The following is a 24344-nucleotide window of genomic DNA, read 5'->3' as shown; positions in this document are numbered from 1 at the left end:
GGGTGGATTTGTACCATGTTAATTAACGATTTAGTGAGGGGAAATGTCAGCCTAGAGCATGAAAAGAAATACTGCCATCAGAGCAGTCAAGGATGATGAAAAGCAATCATGCAAGCACAATAGTGTTCTTCAGAAACATGGGAACTTTTTTGTTGCCCATTTTCCCTGGGATTTTCTCTTCCGAATTTAAAACAGTTGGGTAGTTCAAGTTTCAAGGCTACTGATTGTAACAGAAAATCAGTGGTAATTGGAAGCAGTGGGATGTTGGGAGAAGTAATAGAGGTAGCTGCTCTCCAAATGATCCTGCAGGACTTTTCACGGCAATGAAATCAAGCAATGGAAGCTTGGCTGAGTGCAAGCAAACAGTCCTACAGAGAATGGTGCTGTCTCTTCAATCCTCTTATCTCTGGTGGTGAGTGGGAAGTAGGGGAATTAATTGACAGAAAACTTTGTCCAATGGTTGATGAGGGTTATTTGGCTAAAAGAAGTTATTCTGAAATCAAACTTCCCATGCATTGTTTGCTATGAAAGCAAACTGAAAATAGCATTACATCTTCAATAATGGAGGTGAACTTTGTAGATTAACTTAACTTGTGACCTTTTATTTTTAATAAAGGAGGCTTATAAGTTGCTTTTATTTCAGAGATACAGTAGATCCATTTTCTCTTCACAAGTGTATGTTATTTTTTCTGGTGTCTTACTTTTGCCTATGAAAACATTATTGCACTTAAAAGCTCAATAACTATTTGATGACAAATTCTTATCATCAGTAAGTTAAAGACCATGAAATTATTTTTACTAATTATATGTAATTTAATTTCACACATTTGATGATATTTTAAAACACAGGAGTTGTTTTGTAACTCCCCAAATCACAAGAATAAATTTCACTCCATAGACTGTTTGCCAAATGAAATGTTTCATTTAGGCACAGGAAAAAAATAATGGAATTCTCAATATTCTATATAACTCAGACATTAGTTAGCATTTTTTTCTGTGAATATCATCATGGTATTTTTGAAAGAGAATACAATGAATATATGGTGTTTAAAAGGCCCAAATCTTCAGAATACTTTCAGTATGATCTTAGATCTAAAACCTGGTCTTTTATTTTTTTATTTTTTTAAATTTCTTTATTTAAAATCTGGTCTTTTAAATGATTTGATTTGCCCTGAGTGTTTAAAAAAAAAAACACAAAACAAAACACCAGCCTGGCCAGTATTGTTCAGTGGTTGAGTGTGAACCCATGAACCAGGTTTGATTCTTGGTCAGAGCACATGCCTGGGTTGCAGGATCAATCCCCAGTGGGGGGTGGGCAGGAGGCAGCCTATCGATGATTCTCTCTTGTCATTGATGTTTCTGTCTCCTTCTCCCTCTCCCTTCCTCTCTCTGAAATCAATAAAATAAAAAACACCACATGATTTCCCTATCATATAGGATTAGCTATCATTAAGTAAGCCTGCAGCCCAGTGAAAAATCATTTCACATCACTTGGTAAATACCATGATTTAGGATACTCATTGATAGAGGATCTGGGTAGGCAAAATGTTTGGGGGTTGGGGAAATTTCAAAGCATAAAATCTTATATTGATTGTATGGTGAAGAATAGTTTAAGTTACTATTGAGGTTTCAGAAATGAACTGCCCAAGGAATACTTTCTTGCTTTCTCAGGCACCAAGCAGTTTTCCAGGAGCAAATATTCATCCGTTCAGATACTACTTTTGTAGCAATTGCACCTAAAACCTTGAGAATAGGCTTGGGATTTATGGAGATCCACTTCTCAGGGCAAGCAGGCCCTTTCAGCTTTCACTTGTCCATTTGTAAGTGTTCGCCTTAGGATTCAAGGAGTTGCTTGCAGGCTCCGAAGTCAAAGATATAGAATGAATGGAGAAGGGTGCAAAATTCTGACTCTTATTTATGGAATTCTCTGTCTAATAGAGAAGCTTTTTATCTTAATTTTCTTAATCTAGCCATTAGCATGAAACAAGGACATGTAATTTTACCAGAGTGAAATTGGGGTCATGCCATAGGCTAGCTGAATGAGCGCTCTATGGCATGATGATGTATGGCCACTGCACAACAATGCCTTTACCACATCAAATCTGCCCTTTAATTACATTTTAAATCTCATTTGAAGAGATTTTATCATTATGGAAATTGCTCTGTAAATGTGCCCGTGACGAGACCCAATGAAAGTTTGCTGAAAAGAATTGAGTTCAGAGATGGATCAGCACTGAAAACATTAGCATCAGATGGAGTTTTCCTGGCTTTAGGCAAAGCAGCCTGTGCAATAACAGAAAATCTTCATCGACTCAGAGGTGTATTTTGCTCAGGTTATTAAAGGGTGTTTGGCCTGTACCACTATTGTAACTGGACAATCAATGGGTCCGGGCTGCCAGTCACTACTTGAACCAATTCAGCAGAGACAGGGTTGCTGCTTATATTGGGTAGAAGGATGAAGATTACATGGTGAAGTAGGCAAAAGGGTATGCCAAATGGGCTGTTCTCAAATAAAGAGGGCTGGGGATTTGCAAAGGCCTGCAGGTATACAAAGGCTGGGGGGATCTTCAAAGGGCTGGCAGCTCCGGTTTCTGCAACAAGGTTATCAATTTTTCCATGGTAATAGACAGCTTCTGGATGTGGTGGACGGGCTGCATTTCCAGGTGAGCTCCCAGGACTCCCAGCCAGGTTAGAATGTGCTTTCTTTAAACAGAACAAAACAATTACGGTTAACAGAGTATCATTGATATTTTTCACAATTATAGCTGGTCCCCAATATTCTATTTCTGCCCCTATCACTATCACTTCTTCAGTAAGTTAACGGAAGAGCTCTGCTCTCCAGCTCAGTGGGCCTTTTTCCCCCAACCTCAGAGGATCACTTGAATTTATAGTTGCCAAAATGAATACTACAATATTTGCCTCGCATTCCTGACTGCATGCATGTATGCAGAGCAGACCTAAGGTTCTTTAAATGAAGGATGACTTCCTTTTCATGAAATAAAGAGCACCTCTGCTTTCTTTTCAGGGTCATTTAAAAATATCTATACCTCTGGGTTATGAAAAGCACATTCTTAGGTAAAAAGTAAAGTCAAATTTTTTTTTCTACAACAGGGATTGTATCCTATCTTTGTGCAGCACAACTGATTTGAAGTTTTCTTTTAAGCTTATTCTTAATTATCTCTTTCTTTGATCTTAAAGTGTTTCTGTGGCCTACCAGCCAGAGTTTCTAGAGCCATAGCTACACTTACCCAAAGGACCAAATTGTGTCCTTCCCCAGGCCCCTGGCTAAATGCACCATTTTCTTCCACATTACCCACCCATCCCTCTCTTATTTGTTATTTCCCAAACAGATGGCAGTTCAGAATGGGAAAGGTCCAGGTTACTTGAATATGGTTAGAATGTGGTTATTGTAACACCCAAGGACTGCACTGCCCTTTGATATCCCCCACTCCCCCAAATCTGGTCATTTTGCACCTAGTATCGCTATTACTAATTTCCAGATGCATGGATAAGTGCCACATTCAATGTGCTCTTCTTCCTGAAAGTCCATTAAAATGGTCCTTGAAAGCTACATTGTCTTTATTAATTCAATATACAGGGTGTCCCAAAAATGTATATGTACTTTAACAGCTAATAGCTCAATTTTGAAAATGAAATGTATTTTAATAAACACTGCCTTAATTGTTATTCAAAGTGTGTGTATACAATTTTGGGACAAGCTATATTTCATGGAGATGGAGGTGGCTGCCAGTAGGTTACCACTCTGCATTTCTTCTTAGTGCGTCTTGGAAGCCCATGAAACTATAGGTCATGATTTGTATTTATCAATCTTTGCATAGGTTTCTGAGGAAATGATCCCTCATTTCTACAAAGGCAGTCATGATCTCTAGAATATGAAGGACTGTTATGCTAGGCCAGAGGTACATTTCCAAAATATGGTACCTGGAGCAGTATCAGCTTCATCTGGGGACTTGTTAGAAATGCAAATTCTTGAGCTCTACCTCAGACCCACAGAATCATGAACCCCAGGGTTGGGGCCCAGCAGCCTATGTTTTCATAAGCCCTCCAGGTGATTCTCAAGTTTGCTCAGGTTTGACAACCACTGATCTAGACAAACTACCAATACATGATACAAGCTCATTTTTGAAAGGGCAGAGACTCCATTTTTGTGCTAGGCCCTTCATCCTGTCCCCAGAATAACCTCCCTTCTGAGAAAAACTACAAGAAAGCAGCTAGGCCCAAATTGGGCTATACTGTAGCATGCTCCTTCACCCATCAGGTACCAGGGCCAGCCTGACAGGTTGAACCGGGCTGAGGTAGGGAGGTGGGAATTGAGAAAAGAAAGAAAGACAGGAGAGCGGGATCGGGAGGACTACAGATCATCAAGAGACTGCAGCAAGTTTATTAACTGCGTAATGCCTTTTGTGCACAAAACACTGAATAGGAGGTCTGTCAAGAGGAATGTATTCTTTGTTCCTCTTAATCTCTAAGGGAGAGACAGAGCAGAAGGACAAATTCTCAGTACAGCAAATCTCAGTAAATAGTTACAGACTTCTTGGTAAGCTATGAAAGGTTGCTCTCATTCTACTGATAACCGCCATCCAAACAAGCCTGGGAAAACTGTATGGGTAGGGGACAGCCTTGCTAGTCCCTTCAGGTGTCCTGGAACTGACCAATCGGGGTCAGCCAACTCAGGGGACCCTCCCCCTGCCCCAGATCCCTATAAAACCTTTGTCCTGTTGAAGCTCTCTCTCTTTCTCCACCTTGCCGCTGTGCCGATGTGTGTGTGTGGGACTGAGCTCGAGCTAGCTTGAATAAAGGCTCTTTGCTTTTGCATCGAACTCGGTTCCCTGGTGGTCTTTGGGGATCACAAAATCTGGGCATAACATGTGGATGACACAGAGTAAAAAGAACCCTCTCCCTTGGCCCACATGGACCTTCCCCTCTTGCCATATAGAATTACTCAGTTATCTTATCTTCAATATTACACATGCTCTTTCCTCTGCTTCAAATTTCATTCTCCCACTTCTTTCCTGGTCTGCTCATTCTCTGCCTTAAGACCCTGCTCAAATGCCATCCCTTGTGTGATGCCATCTACAAATCTTGGTGACAGGCTGATTGTTCTGTGTTCACATAGGGCTATGTCAACATTAACATTATTGCATGTTATCTGGGTCCATGTGTTTACCTAAGACTTTTTCAGGAGTCTGTGTTCCCCTTGAAATAAGAAACTTATATGTTATGATTGTATGAGTGTTTTAGATATAAGTTAGGGAAGACACCCCATCTTTCTGCCAATTCACAAAAGGGAAAAATCAGGAAGCCAGAAAGGAACAGAACTCTGACAGAACCAGGCAGAAGGGTATTTGGGCAAGTCTTTATTGTCTGCTCAAGATAACATTAATAATTAGATATTACCTACACTGGTTTCTCAGTCCCCTATTGATAAAGGGTTTTTTTCCCCCTGTTAAACTCTAAGAGATTCCTGACAACTATGCAGTTCATGTTACCCCTGTCTGAAAAGAGTGGACCAAAAATATGTGTACATGGTAAAAGCCCTATGGACATAACCTGTTTACCACTTCTAATTTTGGGGGTGACCAGGCTTCTTAATTTATACTAAAGATACCTGACAATGATTAAATCCAAGTAAAATTTTTCCTTTTTTACTCAGGGCACTGTGAGGTAGGTTTCTACTGTTGTATAACAGATATTACAATGTAGTTCCCACATAAAAACGCTTATGATGTACAATAATCTATAAAGACATCCTCTTATCTTTTTAAAATATTTTTTTTTACTTTTCAATTACAGTTTACAGACAACATTTCATTAGTTTCAAGGGTACAAATAGTGGTTAGACATCCACATAACTTACAAAATGATCACCCTCAGAAGTCCAGCACCCATCCAACACCACACCCAGACATCTTTTTCTCTATTCTTGTTTTTTATTAAAACTTATATAATTTATCTCATGACTATGGAAAAACCAAAGCCTTACAAAACCTTACTCTCCTGGTGATAGCTTTTTCAAATCTACATGTGATCAGGTGAAAGAAGCATCATCTCCTGGCCAAAAGCCAAGAATGCCCTGGGTCAAGACAGTCTAGGTTCTCTAGGATGTTCTGAACTGAAAGCTTTGGGGAAGATAAGTGGGTATACAATGGAAAACTCATTATTTGGGTTTCTGGCTTCTGCACAGTGGGTTTTAGAAATTAAGAAATATTGCTTAATATTTTTCCAGTTTCATTTATGTCATGTTTCCTATGGCAGACATGTCAGTGTTACCTACCTTTATATTGATGGCCACAGGCATATCCATTTTCTTCCTTTTCCTCATACATTGACAAAAGAGTAACACCATCCACCCTATTCCATGAGAGAAGAAAAGCAAAATAGGGTGACATAACTCCCTAGGTGCACCCATGAGCGCACACACACACACACACACACATCATTACACTCTCCAGAAGAAGTAATTTTCTCTACTTGGTAATAGACAGACATTAATGCACAAAAATCAACAGGAAATCCAACACAATTATGTCAGTATGGCTTTAGTTAACATTATATTGCTGGAATCTCCTTTAGCATTCAAACTTTATAGATACCTAGAATTTTTTAAGGTAATCTCTCTAAAATTTTAGGCTAAAAAATACCCACAAATGAATGCAATGGTGCCAACATGTGTTTGTGAATTATTTGGGAATTGTCCTGCTATTTAAAGTGAAAAATATAGAAACATGTTAGATTTATTATTACATTGCTAAGCGGTTTTAAATTGTTGCCTCAGCTGTAGAGTTGTTGTGTGGTTGTGTCAGGATACAATGATGTGGTTTTTTTTGGGGGGTGAGGAATTAAATAAAGTTGTTCTGCATTTACAACGTTCATAATTAAAACAAGCCAGAGGAAATTAGCTCCGTGGCTATTATGATTTCTAGTGTATTATCAAAATTAATTATGGCACTTTGCCATATGTTCTTGCCTTCTTACATATTCCTGTTAGGATGAGATGAGACTTCACATCAACTTATTTCTAATACACAATCTTGAACTACAGTGATAGTGATTCTCTAGAGGAAAAAAAAAAAGTAGCTCTGTGACAGAGATTCAGGAAATGAGTTTCCCTAACTCTGTATACTATCTAAAACATACACAAATTGTGCAGATACATAAAACCAGATGTATATTTCTCATGGGAAGATAATTGTCTATTTTAAGAATAGAAATCTATTCTGCTCACTTAGAACCATTCAAAATCATTAAAGGTATTAATTCTGAGTTAACTGAGGAGAATAAATAAGTTAATACCTAACTGGAAAATAACTCAGTTGCCTGGCCATTCCTCTCACAGTATCACAGTAAATTTCTCAAACGAAATAGCTCACAGTCACCTTAATGAATTAATCGTTGTGTTGTGTATCATGTAGCCCAATTCAGAAGTCACTTGCTTTGTATATTTGAAAGGTGGAGGAGGAATAGGGTGGAGGAGTAAAAAGAATATAAGTTCAGACAGATCTGTGCTCTAATCCTCTTTCTGCCACATAACAGCTGTGGGATTTAGACAAGTTACCTCACCTCTCCCAATTGTAGTTTACTCAACTGTGGAATTAAGAAGGCCTACTTCACAGAGTTTGTGTAAAGGATTTATAAGTTTTCTACCTTGTTTCATCTCCCTACTCTGCCCCCAGCCCTCATTGTGGCTCTGCAATAGTAAATATATTTCATTATCGGAAAAGCCCATCTGGTCTTTCTCAGATAAGGAGAGTTACCGTCAAACACGCTGATTCCTGCACATAAAACATAACACAAAACCAAAAGTACCTTCGACATTGTAGACTTTTCATATTTGATTGTCTTTGTGATTTAAAAGTGAAATCTAGAGTTTGTGTGAGAACCTTTCACTATTACCATTGACAATTATCTTCTGAAAGATGTCTCGTGTAGGAAATAACCAATTATGAGCAAAGCAGAATAGCAATACCTGAAGTAATATTGCAACACAATATAGGTTTTTATATGGATTTTAGATGTATTAGTTAAAAAAAAACTCAGCTTATGTAAGGGCTTATTTTACCTTCTAACAACAGTGTTATAAAGGCATGCCATTTTTTTTATAACTTAAGTGCTGAGCCAAATGGATACCAACATTAGTTTCCCACTGGGTCCATAGCATCTTAACTTTTTAAAATAAGCTGATGCAGTGTTGTTCTATATACCCTTTCTCAGGATTTTGTGTCCTTTAACATTCACTCCCATATACCTCAGAGATGACTCATAGGATATATTTTAGGTAGTAGTATCTATACATTTTCAGTGTCAATGCTCTTGCCTTATTGTAATTTATTTGCACCAAGGTGTGTGTGTGTGTGTGTGTGTGTGTGTGTGTGTGTGTGTGTGTGTGTGTTTAACCCAATATATAAAGTTTGTCTTACTCCTGGGGAAATTAAAAAACTTAAATAACATTTCTATCTTCATAATATTGTTGGGAATGGTTATCACTTTGCCAAAATCTACCTGCAAAAGGTAGAGCAAGAGAAGGATGAAATTGAGTCACACATGCAGACATTTTTATAATTTATGAGCACTCAATGATCTCTCTATCACTTACTCCCTGTTTCAGTAAATGACACTACCATCTTTCAATTGTTTAAGTTAAAATTTCATTACACATCCTTGAGATATCCTTCTCCTTGGCTCTCTCATCTAATCCATTAGTATGTGAGAGAGATCTAGTACCCAAATTATATCTCACATCAGTCTACTTCTCACCTTCCGCAATCTTCCTAGTCCAGGCCACATTATCTCTTGCCTGGATTACAGGGCCTGGCCTCTAACTGGTCCTCCTGTTCCTCTTCTGCCTTCTGTAATCGTCATATAGCAATATAGTGATTTATTTGAAGCCTAAATCAGATGATGTCACTATCCTGCTTTAAAAGTTTCTATTGCTTTCCACTGCACTTGAAATAAAATTCAAACTCCTTTTCATGAGACTTCAAAGCCCCATATTATATGAAGCCTCTCTTACCTTATTTCCAGGCGCATTTCTTTTTTGTTGTTGTTTTGTTTTTCAAAACCACTATTTTATTATTTTTACTAGAGGCCCGGTGCATGAAATTCATGCATGGGGGGGTGGGGTCCCCTCAGCCCAGCCTTCACCCTCTCCAATCCGGGACCCCTTGGGGGATGTCTGACTGCTAGCAGTTGGACATCCCTCTCACAATCTGGGACCATTGGCTCCTAATTGCTCACCTGCCTGCCTGCCTGGTAGCCCCTTACTGCCCCCCCCACCAGCTTAGTCACCCCTCACTGCCCCCCTCTGCCAGCCTGCTCACCCCTCCATGCCCCCCCACCAGCCTGATCACCCCTAACTGCCCTCCCCCCCCCGCCGGCCTGGTCACCCCACGCAGCCTGATGTTCAGTCATTTGGTAGTCCCTCACTAACCCCCTGCTGGTCTGGTCACCCCATGCAACCTGTTCGATCGTCTGTTCTGTTGTTTTGGTTGCGACAGTTGCTTAGGCTTTTATATATAGAGAGATTTTTAATAAACTTTTTATGGTTGATAATATTACAGATATCTTCCCTCTTCTCCCCTTACCCTCCACTCCTCCCAGCCCCTACCTATCGCCCCAGGTCTTCACTACCCTATTGCCCATGTCCATGGGCTATGCCTATTAATATATAAGGCCTTTGGTTTATCTATTCTCATCCCCCCAACCCCACATCAAGATATGTCAGTTTTCTTGGTAAGTTTTAGTCAAGATCTTTCCTGATGTAAAGGCTCTTTCACTTGGAACTCTGTGCATTTCAGTTTTCCTGTAAATGGTGTCCTCGCATCCTTCAAGTCTCACCTGACATTGAACCTTCTCATATGTACACCATTATTCTCATCGTAGCCACCCATTTGTTACCTTCTTATTTTATTGATAATTTGTTTAGCTGTTTTACCATATCTCTCCCCTGTTTATCCTATTTCTCTCTCTTTTTTTCTTATTATGCTATGAACATCAAGAGGGCAGAAGTTTGTTTAGTTTGTGGTTTTTTTTTTTCACCACTGCAGACCTGGATGATAATATACTAAATATTAGTGGGATGGAGGGAAGGAGTGACGGGTGGAGGGAGGAAGGGAAGAGATGGGCTAGGAAGGGAGGGAGGGGGATAGAAATAGGGGAAGGAAGGAAGGAAGGAAGGAAGGAAGGAAGGAAGGAAGGAAGGAAGGAAGGAAGGAAGGAAGGAAGGAAGGAATTTAAGGGCTATAACTACATCTTTCTTAACATTATATGTGTTTCCATAGCTCTTAATGAAATCTTGGACATACAATAGGCACTTAATGCATGCTTGTGTGATGAACAGTCAGAACATTTTTTAACTATGACAGAATAAAAAGAAACTAGGAAAACAAAATGCAGAAGAAAAAATATACTTGTACTTCTAATCTAGTATATCTGAAATGAACTCTTCAGCTTTCAAAAGTAATTTTAAGACTCGAGTAAATCAGAGGGTCAGACAAGAAGAGAAAGCGTCACATGTTACCAGGGTTTGGAATTGCTTAAGGCAGTCTGACAAATGAGATTTTGCTCAGTTTCCTCTGGGATAATCTACCCTAGGCCAGGCATTTTTAAAGATTAGATTTTGAAATAAAGCTTTGCACCTGGGAATGTACTGAGGCAGGAGAGCGTATCCCTTCTCTCCATTGTTCTAGTGCTTGTGTGAGAATTTTTGAATGAGATATCAAAGCAAAGACAACAAACCCTGCAGGATAATAGTCTCTGAAGACCTTAATAACAGCCATTTTTAAAAGCAAAGCCTATGGACTCCTAAATCCATAGCTGTTTGTTTAAGATGCATTGCGATGCAGTAGACCTGAAAACATACTCCTTATCTACCTAGAGCAAACAGGCTTCAAGCCAAATGACAGTCATCAAATTAACTCTTGTATCTCTTGGGATGACAACCCTGCTGCTTTTATAAGAGTATTGCAATAGTCACATATAGAATAGCAGGCACATCCACTGTGAATCTGTACCCAACTGCATTTCCTGAGTGAGTTAGGAACCTCTGGTGGTTAGATTAGAGTCCTTATAAGGTCAATATTGTGAGTCCAATTCCTTTATGTGGGTGCTTCTCAAAAATTCCATTAGGGAGCATAATTCTGTTTTGTTTTGCTAGTTTTAAGTTCCAACACATAACAGACTGATACTCATGTAACATACAATAAAAATGAATTACTTTTAGAAGATTATAAAAACCAGACACACAAAATGCAAGCCCATACTTTTTATTTTTAGATTGTGTTAACATGGAAAAAAAGCATTCAAACCTATAAAGAATTTTTGTGAGTTTATTTGAGCCAAACTGTCAACAATTGCCGGGAAGCAGAATCTCAAGGTATTGCAATAATGCTCTGGAGAATGGGAGTTTTTCACCTATTTTTATACATTACAATCAAAGGAGGAGATGTAGGTGGGTTACATGAAATCCACAGGTATTAGGTTAGGGAGGTGAAGAAAGCAAAGTGTGTGGGGGGGAACCTCTGGGATTGGATAAAAAGTAAAATGATAGACATGTGCTTCTTTTACACAGGTGGGTACAAGTTAGTTAACAGTCAATAATTAACATAACAATAACAATGAGGGAATCTGTGGTCTTCACCCCAGCACGGGAAAAAGGGAAGTTACAAGTTACCCTGACATTCCAAAGGTATGTTATCTTAAATGTAAAAAGACAATAGGCTAAGTAAAGATCGAAGTTGATCTTTGTCGGGGAAGATACTGGCCTAGGACAGTGGTCGGCAAACTGTGGCTCGCAAGCCACATGCGGCTCTTTGGCCCCTTGAGTGTGGCTCTTCCACAAAATACCATGGCCTGGGCGAGTCTATTTTGAAGAAGTGGCGTTAGAAGAAGTTTAAGTTTAAAAAATTTGGCTCTCAAAAGAAATTTCAATCGTTGTACTGTTGATATTTGGCTATGTTGACTAATGAGTTTGCTGACCACTGGCCTAGGACATGACTGCCCGTTATAAAGTACTTTTTAACTAAAAGGTTTTCATTTCAGACCATCATTTCTATGTGATTACTTTAGGTCTATGAGTTAGTCAGGTTAACATGTGTTCCCTTTTCAAGTCCACAATTGCTATAAACGTTTCTAGAGATTTACTTTCCATTTCTGTTCTCATAATGGAGTGTGTGTGTGTGTGTGTGTGTGTGTGTGTGTGTGTGTGTGCGTGTGTGTGTATACTCCAAAACCTTGAGTTTTTAGAGTCCATGGTTAAAAGTCATTTTGGATAGCCAAGCTAAGGGAGTTTGACTTTTGTATGTTTGTTTTTGTTGGTTTTAACTTCTTTAAAGCAGCAACACCTTTTCAGAATAACCATATTGGATAAATTTATTTAAAGAGTTTTACATACACTGCTTTCTTTCTAAATAGAGTTTACTGAACATAAATCTACTTTTTCTGGCTAGTTCAAGATCATCATCATTAACATTATTTTGCTTTTCTTAAAAGCTAGGTGATGCCTGCAAGGGCTAATAATATATTCAGGCTGTTCTTTCCACACTGTGTGACCCTGGTCAACTATGCGCACCTGAGGCTCCTTTTACACCTTTCGGTTCTCTGTCAGGTGTCACTTCTTGCTACTCTCTGTTTAGCCCTCAAGGATAACTTCTCTCCTATTTTGGATCTTCTGTTTCTGACCTTTTAAGTTCTTGGAAATCAGATCATCACTTTTTAAATTAGGTAAAAAGTATCAGTAAAGAGAACCTAATGGCCGTATCATTATTCATGTGGTAATGCTTTCAGAAAAGATTAGAGATGGTTTGTCTGTAATGAATTTTTAGAGAAATTTGGTTACTTATTTTTATTCTTTTTAAAAAATATTTTTATTAATTTCAGAGAGGAAGGGAGAGGGATAGAGATACAGAAACATCAGTGATGACAGAGAATCATTGATTGGATACCTCCTGCACACCATCTACTGGGGATCAGGCCCACAACCCAGGCATGTGCCCTGAACAGGAATTGAACCATGACCTCCTGGTTCATAGGTCAGTGATCAACCACTGAGCAACACCGGCCAGGCTATTTTTATTCTTTGTGCATCTTTTTGTTTTTGTTTTGTTTTGTTGCATAATTCTCAGCTATATTCAAGATAGGGAGGTTATTTTTTTGGTGAGTTCTTTTGTAGAGACAGAAAATTCTACATATACATAAAAATATGTGGATGCTATTATCTATGATGTTTTGGGAGAGTATCATAACCATTTGTTTGGAAAACAAAAGAAGAGTGTAATGCTAATTCCTGGCATTGCCTACTTTATTTTTCTTCTAATAAAAATTTTGCAACCTTTCATATTCTTCCCCATTATTCAATTCCTCCTTGGAGGTTCTACAGAATAGCAGGGACTATTTTGTATTTACTATTGCAAAAATTATTCCTATTATTTTTGGACACCATGGATCATTCTATTTGTCAAATAAGATAGTACAAATTTAATATTTAATAATCTCATATTTGTCCTTTTCTTTATAAACTTTTATTCTCATTTGCTTCCTAAAAGAACTTTATCCAACTTAATTTAAGGACCAGGACTATATTCTACCTATTTCTCCCTAATGTTCATCATTCATTTCAATCAGGATGTACAGTTCATTGCCCCTGCTCATAAACCAAACTTATTCTTACCTTTCAGCCATCACTATTCTATTCTTTCCACTTGGAATGCCCTCTTCCCTCCACCTCTCTCAATCCTATTCATCCTTCAAGGCTCAAAGTAAGTCCCTTGACTTTATGAAGTCTATTTCTATCACTTTATTTCCACACTGATTCTCTTGTAATACAAATCCGTATATTAGCTGTTACTTATTAAAAGCCTGTTGTGTTCTGAATGCTGTTCAAAGTATTTTACAAGGATTATTCCATGTAATATTCAAAACAACCCAGCAGGTAGGTATTATTATTTAATATTTAGTGAAGCCAAAGAGATTAAAGAGTTTTTAAACTTATGCAGCTAATAAGGGAAAGTGAAGGGGGAGACGCAAACTATGTTTATTTAACTGCACCTTCCCATTCATTTTCCCTGGGAAAGGAGACTTATGACAGAAGTAGGCTAGACTTAGAAAAGAAGGAAGTATGAGATTTGAAAAGCTCTGCAGGAAACAGAATACCCCCCACTCCTAAAATGGCTACACTATGAACTTATCACTTGCCTCATATCTGAACTTCCTTAATATTCACAGCTAAAATTTGCTCCATAATTGTATAGGACTTTAGGCTATATGTTTCTTTTAGGGGAGGGGCTATATATCATTTTTCCATTTGCATTCATTTTCTCAAATATTTTGTGTGCTCTCTTAGTTGTATTGGATATATCTCTGTTCACTGCTTCAGCTCTATTTAAGTATCCATGTTAAGAAGACCATGAAATTACTCTTTGAATAGTGAAAATGTTATTCTGCATTGTCTAATGGCAGTGCTAGATTTGCTGAAATTTAGGCAGGAGTATTATTTTTTAATAGATTTTTATTAATTTCAGAGAGGAAAGTAGAGGGAGAGAGAGAGAAACATCAATGATGAGAAAGAATCATTGATTGGCTGCCTCATGCACGCACCTCATGGGGATCAAGCCTGCAATCTGGGCATATACCCTGACAGGGAATCGAACCGTGACCTCCTGGTTCATAGGTCGACACTCAACCACTGAGATACACTGGCCAGCATAGGCAGAACTATTATTAATAAGAAAAGTTAATAGGAAAAATTTAAAAATTAATAGGAAAAATCTCAGAGGTAATATTGTGTAGTGCTTAATCCCTGGAATTCAATAGCCTGAGTTTGATATCTGATCACATGGTTTATTAGCTGTGTGACCCTGCGCATTTTTACATAACTTCTCTGTAATTTCATTCTCCTACATGTAAAATAAAAATCATAACAATGCCTAGCCTATAGGGTTACTGAGTAGATTAAATGAGCTCATGTATATACAGTTTTGGACTGTATCTGGTGTATAGTAAGTGTTATATATGCCACTCCTATTGTTTCTGTTGTTATATAACAAATAACTTTTTTCCCTATTCATTAGTTATTGTTCTTTCAAAAGAATACAATCACAAAAAGGAGAAAAAATTGGTAACATACATTAAATGTAAAGACTAAGGCTTGAGTGATCTTTTCTAGTTAAGTCAGAAGTGAAATAACTGTCAACATAAGAAATGTCCAGACCTGTAGAGAATTTTTATAAGAGTTTATTTGAGCCAAACTGACAACATATGCCGGGGAGCAAGATCTCAAATGCTCCAGAGAACAACCGTTTGTGGTTTATTTTATGCATTTGAGAGAAAGTAGGGGATATAAAGAAGATTATATGAAGGTGGGAAAAAGCAAGGAGAGGATGCAATTACAGGATAGGATTATGTACTCTCCTGAGGGTGGTCCACTTTATATTTTTTTTAAATCTTTATTGTTGAAAGTATTATATATGTCACCTTTTCCCCCCATTGCCCTCTTCTGGCCCGCCCCCACACCAGGCCTTCACCTCATTATTGTCTGTTAACATAAAGAGCTGATTGTGTTAGTCAAAACGTCTTATTTTGTTGAACAATTAAAGGTTTGGTTTAGTTCTCTTAAGTGTGTACTCCGAGGCAAAGTTTGAAGTAGTGTACTAATCAAATACAACAGGAAGGAGAGTCAAAGAGGGAAGTAGTGGAATTATCTGGATAACTTGGATCTGTTCTGTTTTCATTCCTGAATTATTTAGATAAATTAACCTCACCTTTTTTTGCTGAAGAAGTAGCAAATTCAACTGACAATGTTTTCCCATGTAGGTACACAAACATAAAAAATGGATGTATATTTGATTAAAACTCCATTTCCGCAAGAAGCTCAATACTAGTTTTCCACCACATTGGCTCCTTTGAAAATCAGGCTATTTCCTTCCAGAACATAGTTTTTTATGGAATAGAGATAGATGCTACTCAATCTGTTTTAGTATTTCCCTTCTTTCAACTTTGGATGTGGTTCTATCCATATCCCCCCTCCTCTCTTCCTGTCAAAGGAAATGGGACAGAATTCTCTTTAGAGCCCATCAGGGATACTTTGGCCACCAAAAATAGTGACAGGAGATATTCATTGTTCATCTACCTTACTTCTGCAACATTCAAAATTCTGCATTCAAGATGCTATGACTGAAAACACAGGCCAGTCCTTCAGAATTTCTACATATCATTGCTGCCACATCCCCCCCTTACTTTAGAAGAGTAATTTAATTCAATTTTAGAATGAGAGAGAGAAAAAAAATATTTTTTTCTAGTTACACAGGTCAATCCAATTGTTCGGAGCTTCCGAATGAATATTTAAACTTGTTGAACAGAAGCGTACAAATCTCTAAAAGCAAGTCAGATAATGTACAAAGCTTCCATTCATTGTGTAGGCAGAAAGGAATGCTGGTACCCGGCAGCTCTCTAAGGAATGTTCTTTTGGCTTTGACTGTTCTGCTGGGAACAAGGAGGGAAACACATATATAAAATGAATTTATAATGTCTCTGACTTATAATGGCAAAATGATAAGAAAAGTTGGCTGTTTAATATAAACTGTCGCTGCATATTCCAGGCCTCCTCTCTTTGAGGTCCCTCCCACATCCACAGGCCTGGCTACCATTTAGTGGGGATTACAAAGTGGCTGTTTATTATTATTGACTGGTGAAGCCTGTGCTCCGAAATTCATTCTGTCAACAGAATGTAAGCAAAGTTGGCATTTTAAAGCAGGAGTCTTTCAGTCGCTGGGTTTTCTCAGGATTGCTATGCAACAGGATCAGTGCTGTAGTCCCCGGTTCAAGCTGAAAATGTTACACAGGAAGACATACCATGTAAAGGTCAGATTCTTCTATTATGATAATTTTCTTGATCTGTATATATACAAATGAGGTTGAATGCATAATTTCTTATCATAACTCTTGTCAGTGTCCTATGGACTTTCTACTGTCAAGCCAAAAAATATGATGGTATCTCAAATGGGAAATCTTACTAATAAATGTATGATGCTGTAATACCAAGGTGAACTTAATACATACTGTCAAGAAGATGCTCTCCAATGATAGGATCCTGTTCTGTGCTGGTTCTATGGACTGAGTACAGCTTTGTTTGTTAGTTTCGCCAAGCTTCTATAGTCAGTCAACTCTTCAGATTACCGCGTGCATAGAAAATATGACTTGACACTGAGGTGCACTTTATCATGGGAATTTTATTTCATATCACTTCCATAAAACAATATGTTCCATCCATGGACTAGAAGATTTAACTTGTGAAATTCATAAAGTTATAAGTATATTATGTTTTAATTCATAATGTCCAAGAATACATTTCTTATACCTGATAAGATGCCCATTTTCAATCTACTTAATAATGTGAAGAGATATACCAAGAAAAGTGAGTTGGAAGTTCATCTTTTTGTTAGTTGGCCTAATTGAAATATTTTCTGAACTAATAGTTATTTTTTACAGTTCTCCAGACTCATACTCCTAGCTGATCGGTTCTGTGTTTTAATTCTGCATGTGTTTTTCTCCCTGCTATTCTGTAGGACCTCCAAGGAGAAATCGAAGCTCACACTGATATCTATCACAACCTAGATGAAAATGGCCAAAAAATCCTGAGATCCCTGGAAGGTTCTGATGATGCAGTCCTGTTACAAAGACGTTTGGATAACATGAACTTCAAGTGGAGTGAGCTGCGGAAAAAGTCTCTCAACATCAGGTAGGAAAAGATCGGAGGCAAGAATAGCCAGAAATAAATTGAAATAACAAAATTTTCCTCATTTTTATAGCACAAGTAGCTAATATCTCATATGTTTGTGTAAATCACCCAATTCAGAATGATTCATTTTATTTTGAATAAATGAATCATTCATTTACTTGGTATGGAGATGATACTTGAAGGTTCAGATTAAATTAAAGTGGTGATGTTTTATAACCACAGGAGAGATGCATATTAAGACATTAGAGTGAATTTAAATGGGGAATACAGCTATTCTAATTTCATAGAGCTCTTTCTTGGTTTATCACAGGGTTATGGAAAAAGTGATAAAATTATAGGTTTGGTTTTTTTGTTTGTTTTGGGGTTTTTTTATTGTTTAAAGTATTACATATATTAGTACATATATCTCCTTTTTTTCCCCATTGACCTTCCCCCAGCCTCCCCTAACCCCTGTCGCATGCCCTTATCCCACTCCCCACCCAGTGTCTTGTGTCCATTGGTGTGCTTATATGCATGCATACAAGTCCTTTGGTTGATCTATTTCCCTCCGTCCCCAACACTCCCCAGCCTTCCCGCTGTAATTTGACAGTCTGTTGGATGCTTTACTGCTTCTGTTTACATGGAATTCTTTCTTTGGCATTCTAAATACATAACAGTGGGCATTCTTTTTTATTTTTCAAGTATAGTTTACATTTAATATTATACTAGAGGCCCAGTGCATGAAATTCGTGCATGGGGGGGGTGTCCCTCAGCCCAGCCTGCAATTTCTCCAATGTGGGGCCCCTCTGGAAATATCCTGATCCCCACAGGGATCAGGCCTAAACCAGCAGTTGGCTATCCCTCTCACAATCTGGGACTGCTGGCTCCTAACCACTCGCCTGCCTGCCTACCTGATTGCCCATAACCACTCTGCCTACCAGCCTGATAGCCCCCTAACTGCTCCCCTGCCAGCATTATCGTCCCCAACTTCCCTCCCCTGCTGGCCCGATCACCTCCAACTGCTCTCCCCTGCTGGTCTGATCGCCCCCAACTGCCTTCCCCTGCAGGGCTGAGGGAACTGGGGGACTCTGGCTGGATGAGGCGGGCCTGAGGGGACTGGGTGCCACCATCTTGTGGCTGTGGGTGCCGCCATCTTGTAAGGGCATGACAGTCAATTAGCATATTCCTTCTTTATTGGCTGTGGGCACCACCATCTTGTGAAGGTGTAAGAGTCAATTAGCATATTCCCTCTTTATTAGATAGGATTAGTTTCAGATATATAGCATAGTAGTTAGAAAATCATCCAATACCATTTGTTAAAAACACAATTCTTTCCCACTGCACTACGTCATTTTGCCACATTGGATTTTAATGTTTTTTTTTCTTTCATTTATTAATTTTCTTTACACTGTTGGGTCTATTTTCAGGTTATCTATTATATTCTGTTGTTGCTAACTGGTGTTAGTACTATAGCTTCCTTAGTCTCTGTATCTGGTAAGACAAGTACCCTTACATAATTCCCCAAAACTGTCTGATCTTTTTACAAAGATGAAAATGCTCACCAAATATTCTGTATGATATCTCTCATTTATCTGCCTCCTTGTAGTTAGGCAGAGCAATGTGATTAGTTCTGTTAAACAGGTCACTTCTGGGCCAAAGCATTAAAGAGGAAATGTAAATGTTCCATGCATTCTCTTCACTTAACAGAGGACATTCTTTAAATACCATAACACATTATAATTAACAGTTTAGAGGAGACATCCCACAGCTCTGGAAGCTAAGGAGATATTATAGCAACTTCCTGTCCTTTTCTTCCTCTAAGATTTTGTTACCACATCCTCTGCCAACTCATCCTTTGGCTGTTCTACATGCACCTATTTTTCCCCTTCCTGTGTACCCGTTTCTATTGAGTAGCTAATGGCGGCATCTCTGGAGTGTTGTAAGGAGGGCAGAGTGAAGCTCTTGTTATACCTGTTTTACAGTAGTTTGGTGTAAGAGACAAAGAATAGACATAGTAAGTAAAATGCCCAGTGTCACCTAAATGACAGGAAGTACAGGGAGTGGACATCAGGCTTCCTGCTTGTTAATTGGTTGCTTTTCCTAATTCATATATTTTTATTAAAATATTTTGTGCTTTCTTCTGTTTCTAGAGGAGGGGTGGTAGTGGAGGGAGGTAGAAAAGGATGAATGGACGTCATAATATCTATGAGGAAAAGCACAAAACAATGGGAATAGTTACTACCTCTAGGCTGTAAGATTACAGAAGAGATATTTTTTTCTTCTTTATTGTTCTTCTAAATTGCCCATATGACATATTTTTGAATTATGACGTATTTACTTCCATGATAAAAATTGTAACAGAAATTTATTAATTTGAAAGCATTCATAAAAAATCTGCACTTAATATGAAATAACAATAATAGGAACTAACATATAATACAACTCATACCATGCAATGTCATAGGCACTTTATATTTAGTGACCCATTTAATGCTCTCAGCAGCCCTAAAAGATTGATTCTATTATTACCCTCTCTTTACATTTGAAGAAAGTCAGGCATCAAGAGGCTAAATAACTTTCCCAAAGTCACTTAATAAGTAGCAGGTCCAACATCTGAACATATGGAATCTGGCTCCAGAGTCTGAGCTTTTACCCATCATATCCTATATAATAAAAGCCTAATATGCTAAGTGTCTGGTTGACTGGTCAACCATTCAACCAATCAAAGCATAATACGCTAATGATATGATAAGGCTGCTCAACCACTCACTATAACGTGCACTGACCACCAGGGGGCAGACACTCTGTCAGGTAGCTTGCTGCTAGGGTCTGGCCAATCAGGACTGAACGAGATGGGCCAGACATGCCCTGGAGCCCTCCCGCAGTCCCTCCCTGGCTGGCCAACCTCCCACGTCCCTCCTTGGCCAGCCGGCCCTGATCAGCTCCAATTGGGACTGGGCAAGATGGGCCAGACATGCCCTGGAGCCATCCTGCAGTCCCTCCTGCGGTCCCTTATCAGCCACCAACCCCGATCGGCCCCAATTGGGGCTGGGCAAGATGGCCCTGACCAGCCCCGATCACTGGCCAGGTGGAGGGACCCCACCCATGCATGAATTTTGTGCACCGGGCCTCTAGTTATACCATAAAGAAAGACGGAAAAAGTAAGACTCACCTAACTTTTACACATAAGTATATAATAAGTGAAAGGATGAAATAGAGAAGGAGATTTCTCGGAGTAGAAAGGAATTTTTTATTGATAAGGTCTTTGCAAGTTTGTACCCCAGCTTCCAACACACTCATTTTCATATCCCTCTTTGGTCCATAAATTTGGTAATGACGTGTTTGTGATGAGTTGGGGGCCACAATGGGCAATGGCATTTTCCAAGATAGGGAGACTCCATTCTCTTTTTACAGCTTAAACTCTAAGATAAGTCAGTATATGTAATGACAAAGGCCACTTATATAACATCTGTCATTAAAAAGGAATGAAACATGTGAGATGGAAAAGATACTGGCAGGCAGATAAAGTAAAGAAGAGCAAGTTAGACTTAGCTGGTTTGGCTCAGTGGATAGAGCAGTGGTTGACAAACTCATTAGTCAACAGAGCCAAATATCAACAGTACAACGATTGAAATTTCTTTTGAGAGCCAAATTTTTTAAACTTAAACTTCTTCTAATGCCACTTCTTCAAAATAGACTCGCCCAGGCCGTGGTATTTTGTAGAAGAGCCACACTCAAGGGGCCAAAGGGCCACATGTGGCTCGCAAGCCGCGGTTTGCCGACCACTGGGATAGAGCATCAACCTGCAGACTGAAGGGTCCTGGGTTCGATTCCAGTCAAGGGCACATGACCAGGGTGAGGGCTCGATCCCCAGTAGGGGGCATGCAGGAGGCAGCCAATCAATGATTCTCTATCATGTTTCTATCTCTCTCTCCCTCTCCTTTCCTCTCTGAAATCAATAAAAATATATTTAAAAAGAGAAGAGGAAGTTAATCTTTTTGCAAGACAGCAAAAGAAAGGTGCTATAACTGTTCTGAACATCTCTCAGTGTGTTTTCTCTCCTTCATGTGAACTTGATGAAATAAAATGAGAATTGAAAGCAGCAAACAGCATGTCAGCCAAAATATGGGCTCTTCATTCTCAGAAATTTCCATATGCCAGCTACCACAGTTTAATTCTTACTATCATTAATCAAGTAGAAAACAGTTACCTTAGCTTACCTAAGGTGCTTCAAATTTTATAATTTATATATTCAGATCAGGGGTTTTGGCTTTTAAATATGGCTCTCTGATAATGTAGGATGTTTTATAAATGACCACTTGTAAAAAGCAAAGAAATAATTCTTTACATCAAAGCAATTCAGTTTATTTCCTGACACTTGGTTGAAATAAGGGCATCAGTCAATCCATAGAGAATAGCAGAGTGCATTTGAGAGAAGCATAGTAGGGTAGTAATTAAGGATGGTTATGAAATAGGTTAGATAACACTGGAAGAGTAAGATTCAGAACCATTAACACTTAGAAGCTTGCATGAATATAATCAGTTTCTCCATTAGCATTATTTTTTAGTGAAAAGTCACCACAATTAAAAAATCGTTCCAAAGATACCCTGAAAAAAACAGCCCTATGTTTGCCAAAGCTATAATATATATACTAAAAGTTTACAGGTGGTTCATTGTTTTATAAGGAATTCTGAAGGCAGTTTCATAATTCAATATGTAAAACCATTAGTGCTTGATTTCACAGGTGTCCATTATTATTGAAAAAAATTTGAGTTTGAATTAAAATGATTTTAAAATTTTCCTTTGAGTTCTATTGGCTTATAAAAAGTATCCTTAAAGGAGAACCAAAATGGTGGCATAAGTAAACGCCAGTACTCACTGCCTCCCACAACCACATCAAAATTACAACTAAAATACAGTTGTATTCAGAACTGCCTGAAACTTAGCTAAATGGAAGTCCTACAACTAGGGAAGTAAAGAAAAAAGCACATCAAGACTGGTAGGAGGGGGTGGAGGCACAAAACTGGCTGGTCAAAGACCCACATATGATATGTTTTTAATCCGGAGGGATATCTCCACTGCAGAGGCCTCCCATGAGGAACAAGGGGTCCCAACCCCACATCAGACCCCCAGGACAGGGTTCCAGAGGTGGGAAGAGAAGTCCTTGTAACTTTGGGTTGTAAAAACCAGTGATGATTGTGACTGAGTGACAGTGATGCTGCTGGAGACCCAGGCAGTCCCTCTTAAAGGGCCAGTGCACAAACTTACATGGTCCTGCTTCATTTGAGCTCCAGCACTAAGTGGTAGCTTTGGGGGAATCAGTGATATATGGGGAGGAACTTGATTGTCTGGCAGCAGAGCAAGAACTCAGGGATGACTTTCTTCCAGACGGGAATGTTCACAGGGGTGATTATTCCTGTGTTGAGACCTCCTCCATCACAGAGCTGACTAGCAGACATATATGAGTTTCCATCAGCCTGACTCACACTGTTGCTCCACCCTGATGATTCCCTGAAACCCTGCCCCATCCAATTTGCAGTTCCACCAAGCTGTTTGCAGTGGCTTTTCCATATGAATGGCCTGTCCTGGCTCAGGCTTCAGATTTTCCTGAAATCTCTCAAACAAGCAGCAGCTGGTATCAGTGTGCTGCAAACCTATCAATAAGAGGACAAAGAACCAGAACGAGCAGCAGCCTGCCTTGCTTCACAGCTGGGCCTATCTTGGGCACTTCCAAGCCCAAGACAAGTAGCAGCCATCTGCAGATTGCTCTGTAGCTCCTTCTGGGTGGTCCCAGGCAGTGGCTAAATTTGTACCTCCCAGGAAGCACCAGAGCCATTACACCTGGTGTACAGCTTCAGATCATAGCAGATTACAACTCTACATATCCACAAGTGACACACTCAAGGGGCAGACACAGTGAGCACCAAACAAGTTCTGCTCCATAGGTGTGTCTCCTGAATAGCAGCTCTTCCACTCTATTCACTGCTGGTCCTTACAGCCAATTGGCCTGGAGGTCAATACCTCCCAGTGATTCAAACAGCAATTAAGGCCCAACTACAACAAGACTGTGCACACAGCCCACATAGGTGTGTACCTAGAGTGCCCAGCTGAGGTGATTGGGGAGGCTTAGCCACTGGGACCTACAGGACACCTACTATACTAGGCCACTCTACCTAATACATAGAAACAAACACAGGGAAGCAGCCAAAATATGGAGACAAAGAAACATGTCACAAATGAAATAACTAGAAGCAAGCAAACTACTGGATACAGAGTTCAAAACAATGGTTATAAGGTAGCTCAAGGATCTTAATGAGAACTTCAAGGGACTTAGTGAGATTTTAAAAGATCTTAGTGGTGAGAATGTCAAAGACATGAAAAAGGACCAGTGAGAAATTAAGCATAAACTAACTGAAATAAAGAATAATTTACAGAGATTCAACAGTAGAGTAGAGGATTCTGAGAATCAAATCAACAATTTGGAATATGAGGAAGAAAAAAACACATAACCAGAAGAGCAAAAATAAAAAAGAATCCAAAAATATGAAGGTAGTGTAAGGAGCTTCTGGGAAAACTTCAGGTGTACCAACATTTATATTATGTCGGTGTCAGATG

At 39.0% G+C, this 24344-nt stretch overlaps 1 protein-coding gene across 1 annotated transcript in view; it reads left to right on the top strand.

Moving 5' to 3' along the window:
- DMD (dystrophin) overlaps nt 1-24344 on the top strand; it is a 2407712-nt gene that overhangs the window by 1929923 nt on the left and 453445 nt on the right. The window contains 1 exon segment of the mRNA XM_080651877.1: nt 17577-17749. Coding sequence (XP_080508003.1) covers nt 17577-17749 — 173 coding nt within the window.

This window comes from Plecotus auritus, assembly GCF_963455305.1.
Source record: "Plecotus auritus genome assembly, chromosome: X".
In the NCBI taxonomy this organism is placed as follows: domain Eukaryota; kingdom Metazoa; phylum Chordata; class Mammalia; order Chiroptera; family Vespertilionidae; genus Plecotus; species Plecotus auritus.
Note: the sequence above shows the minus strand (reverse complement) of the source record. Positions and strands in the feature narration are given on the sequence as shown.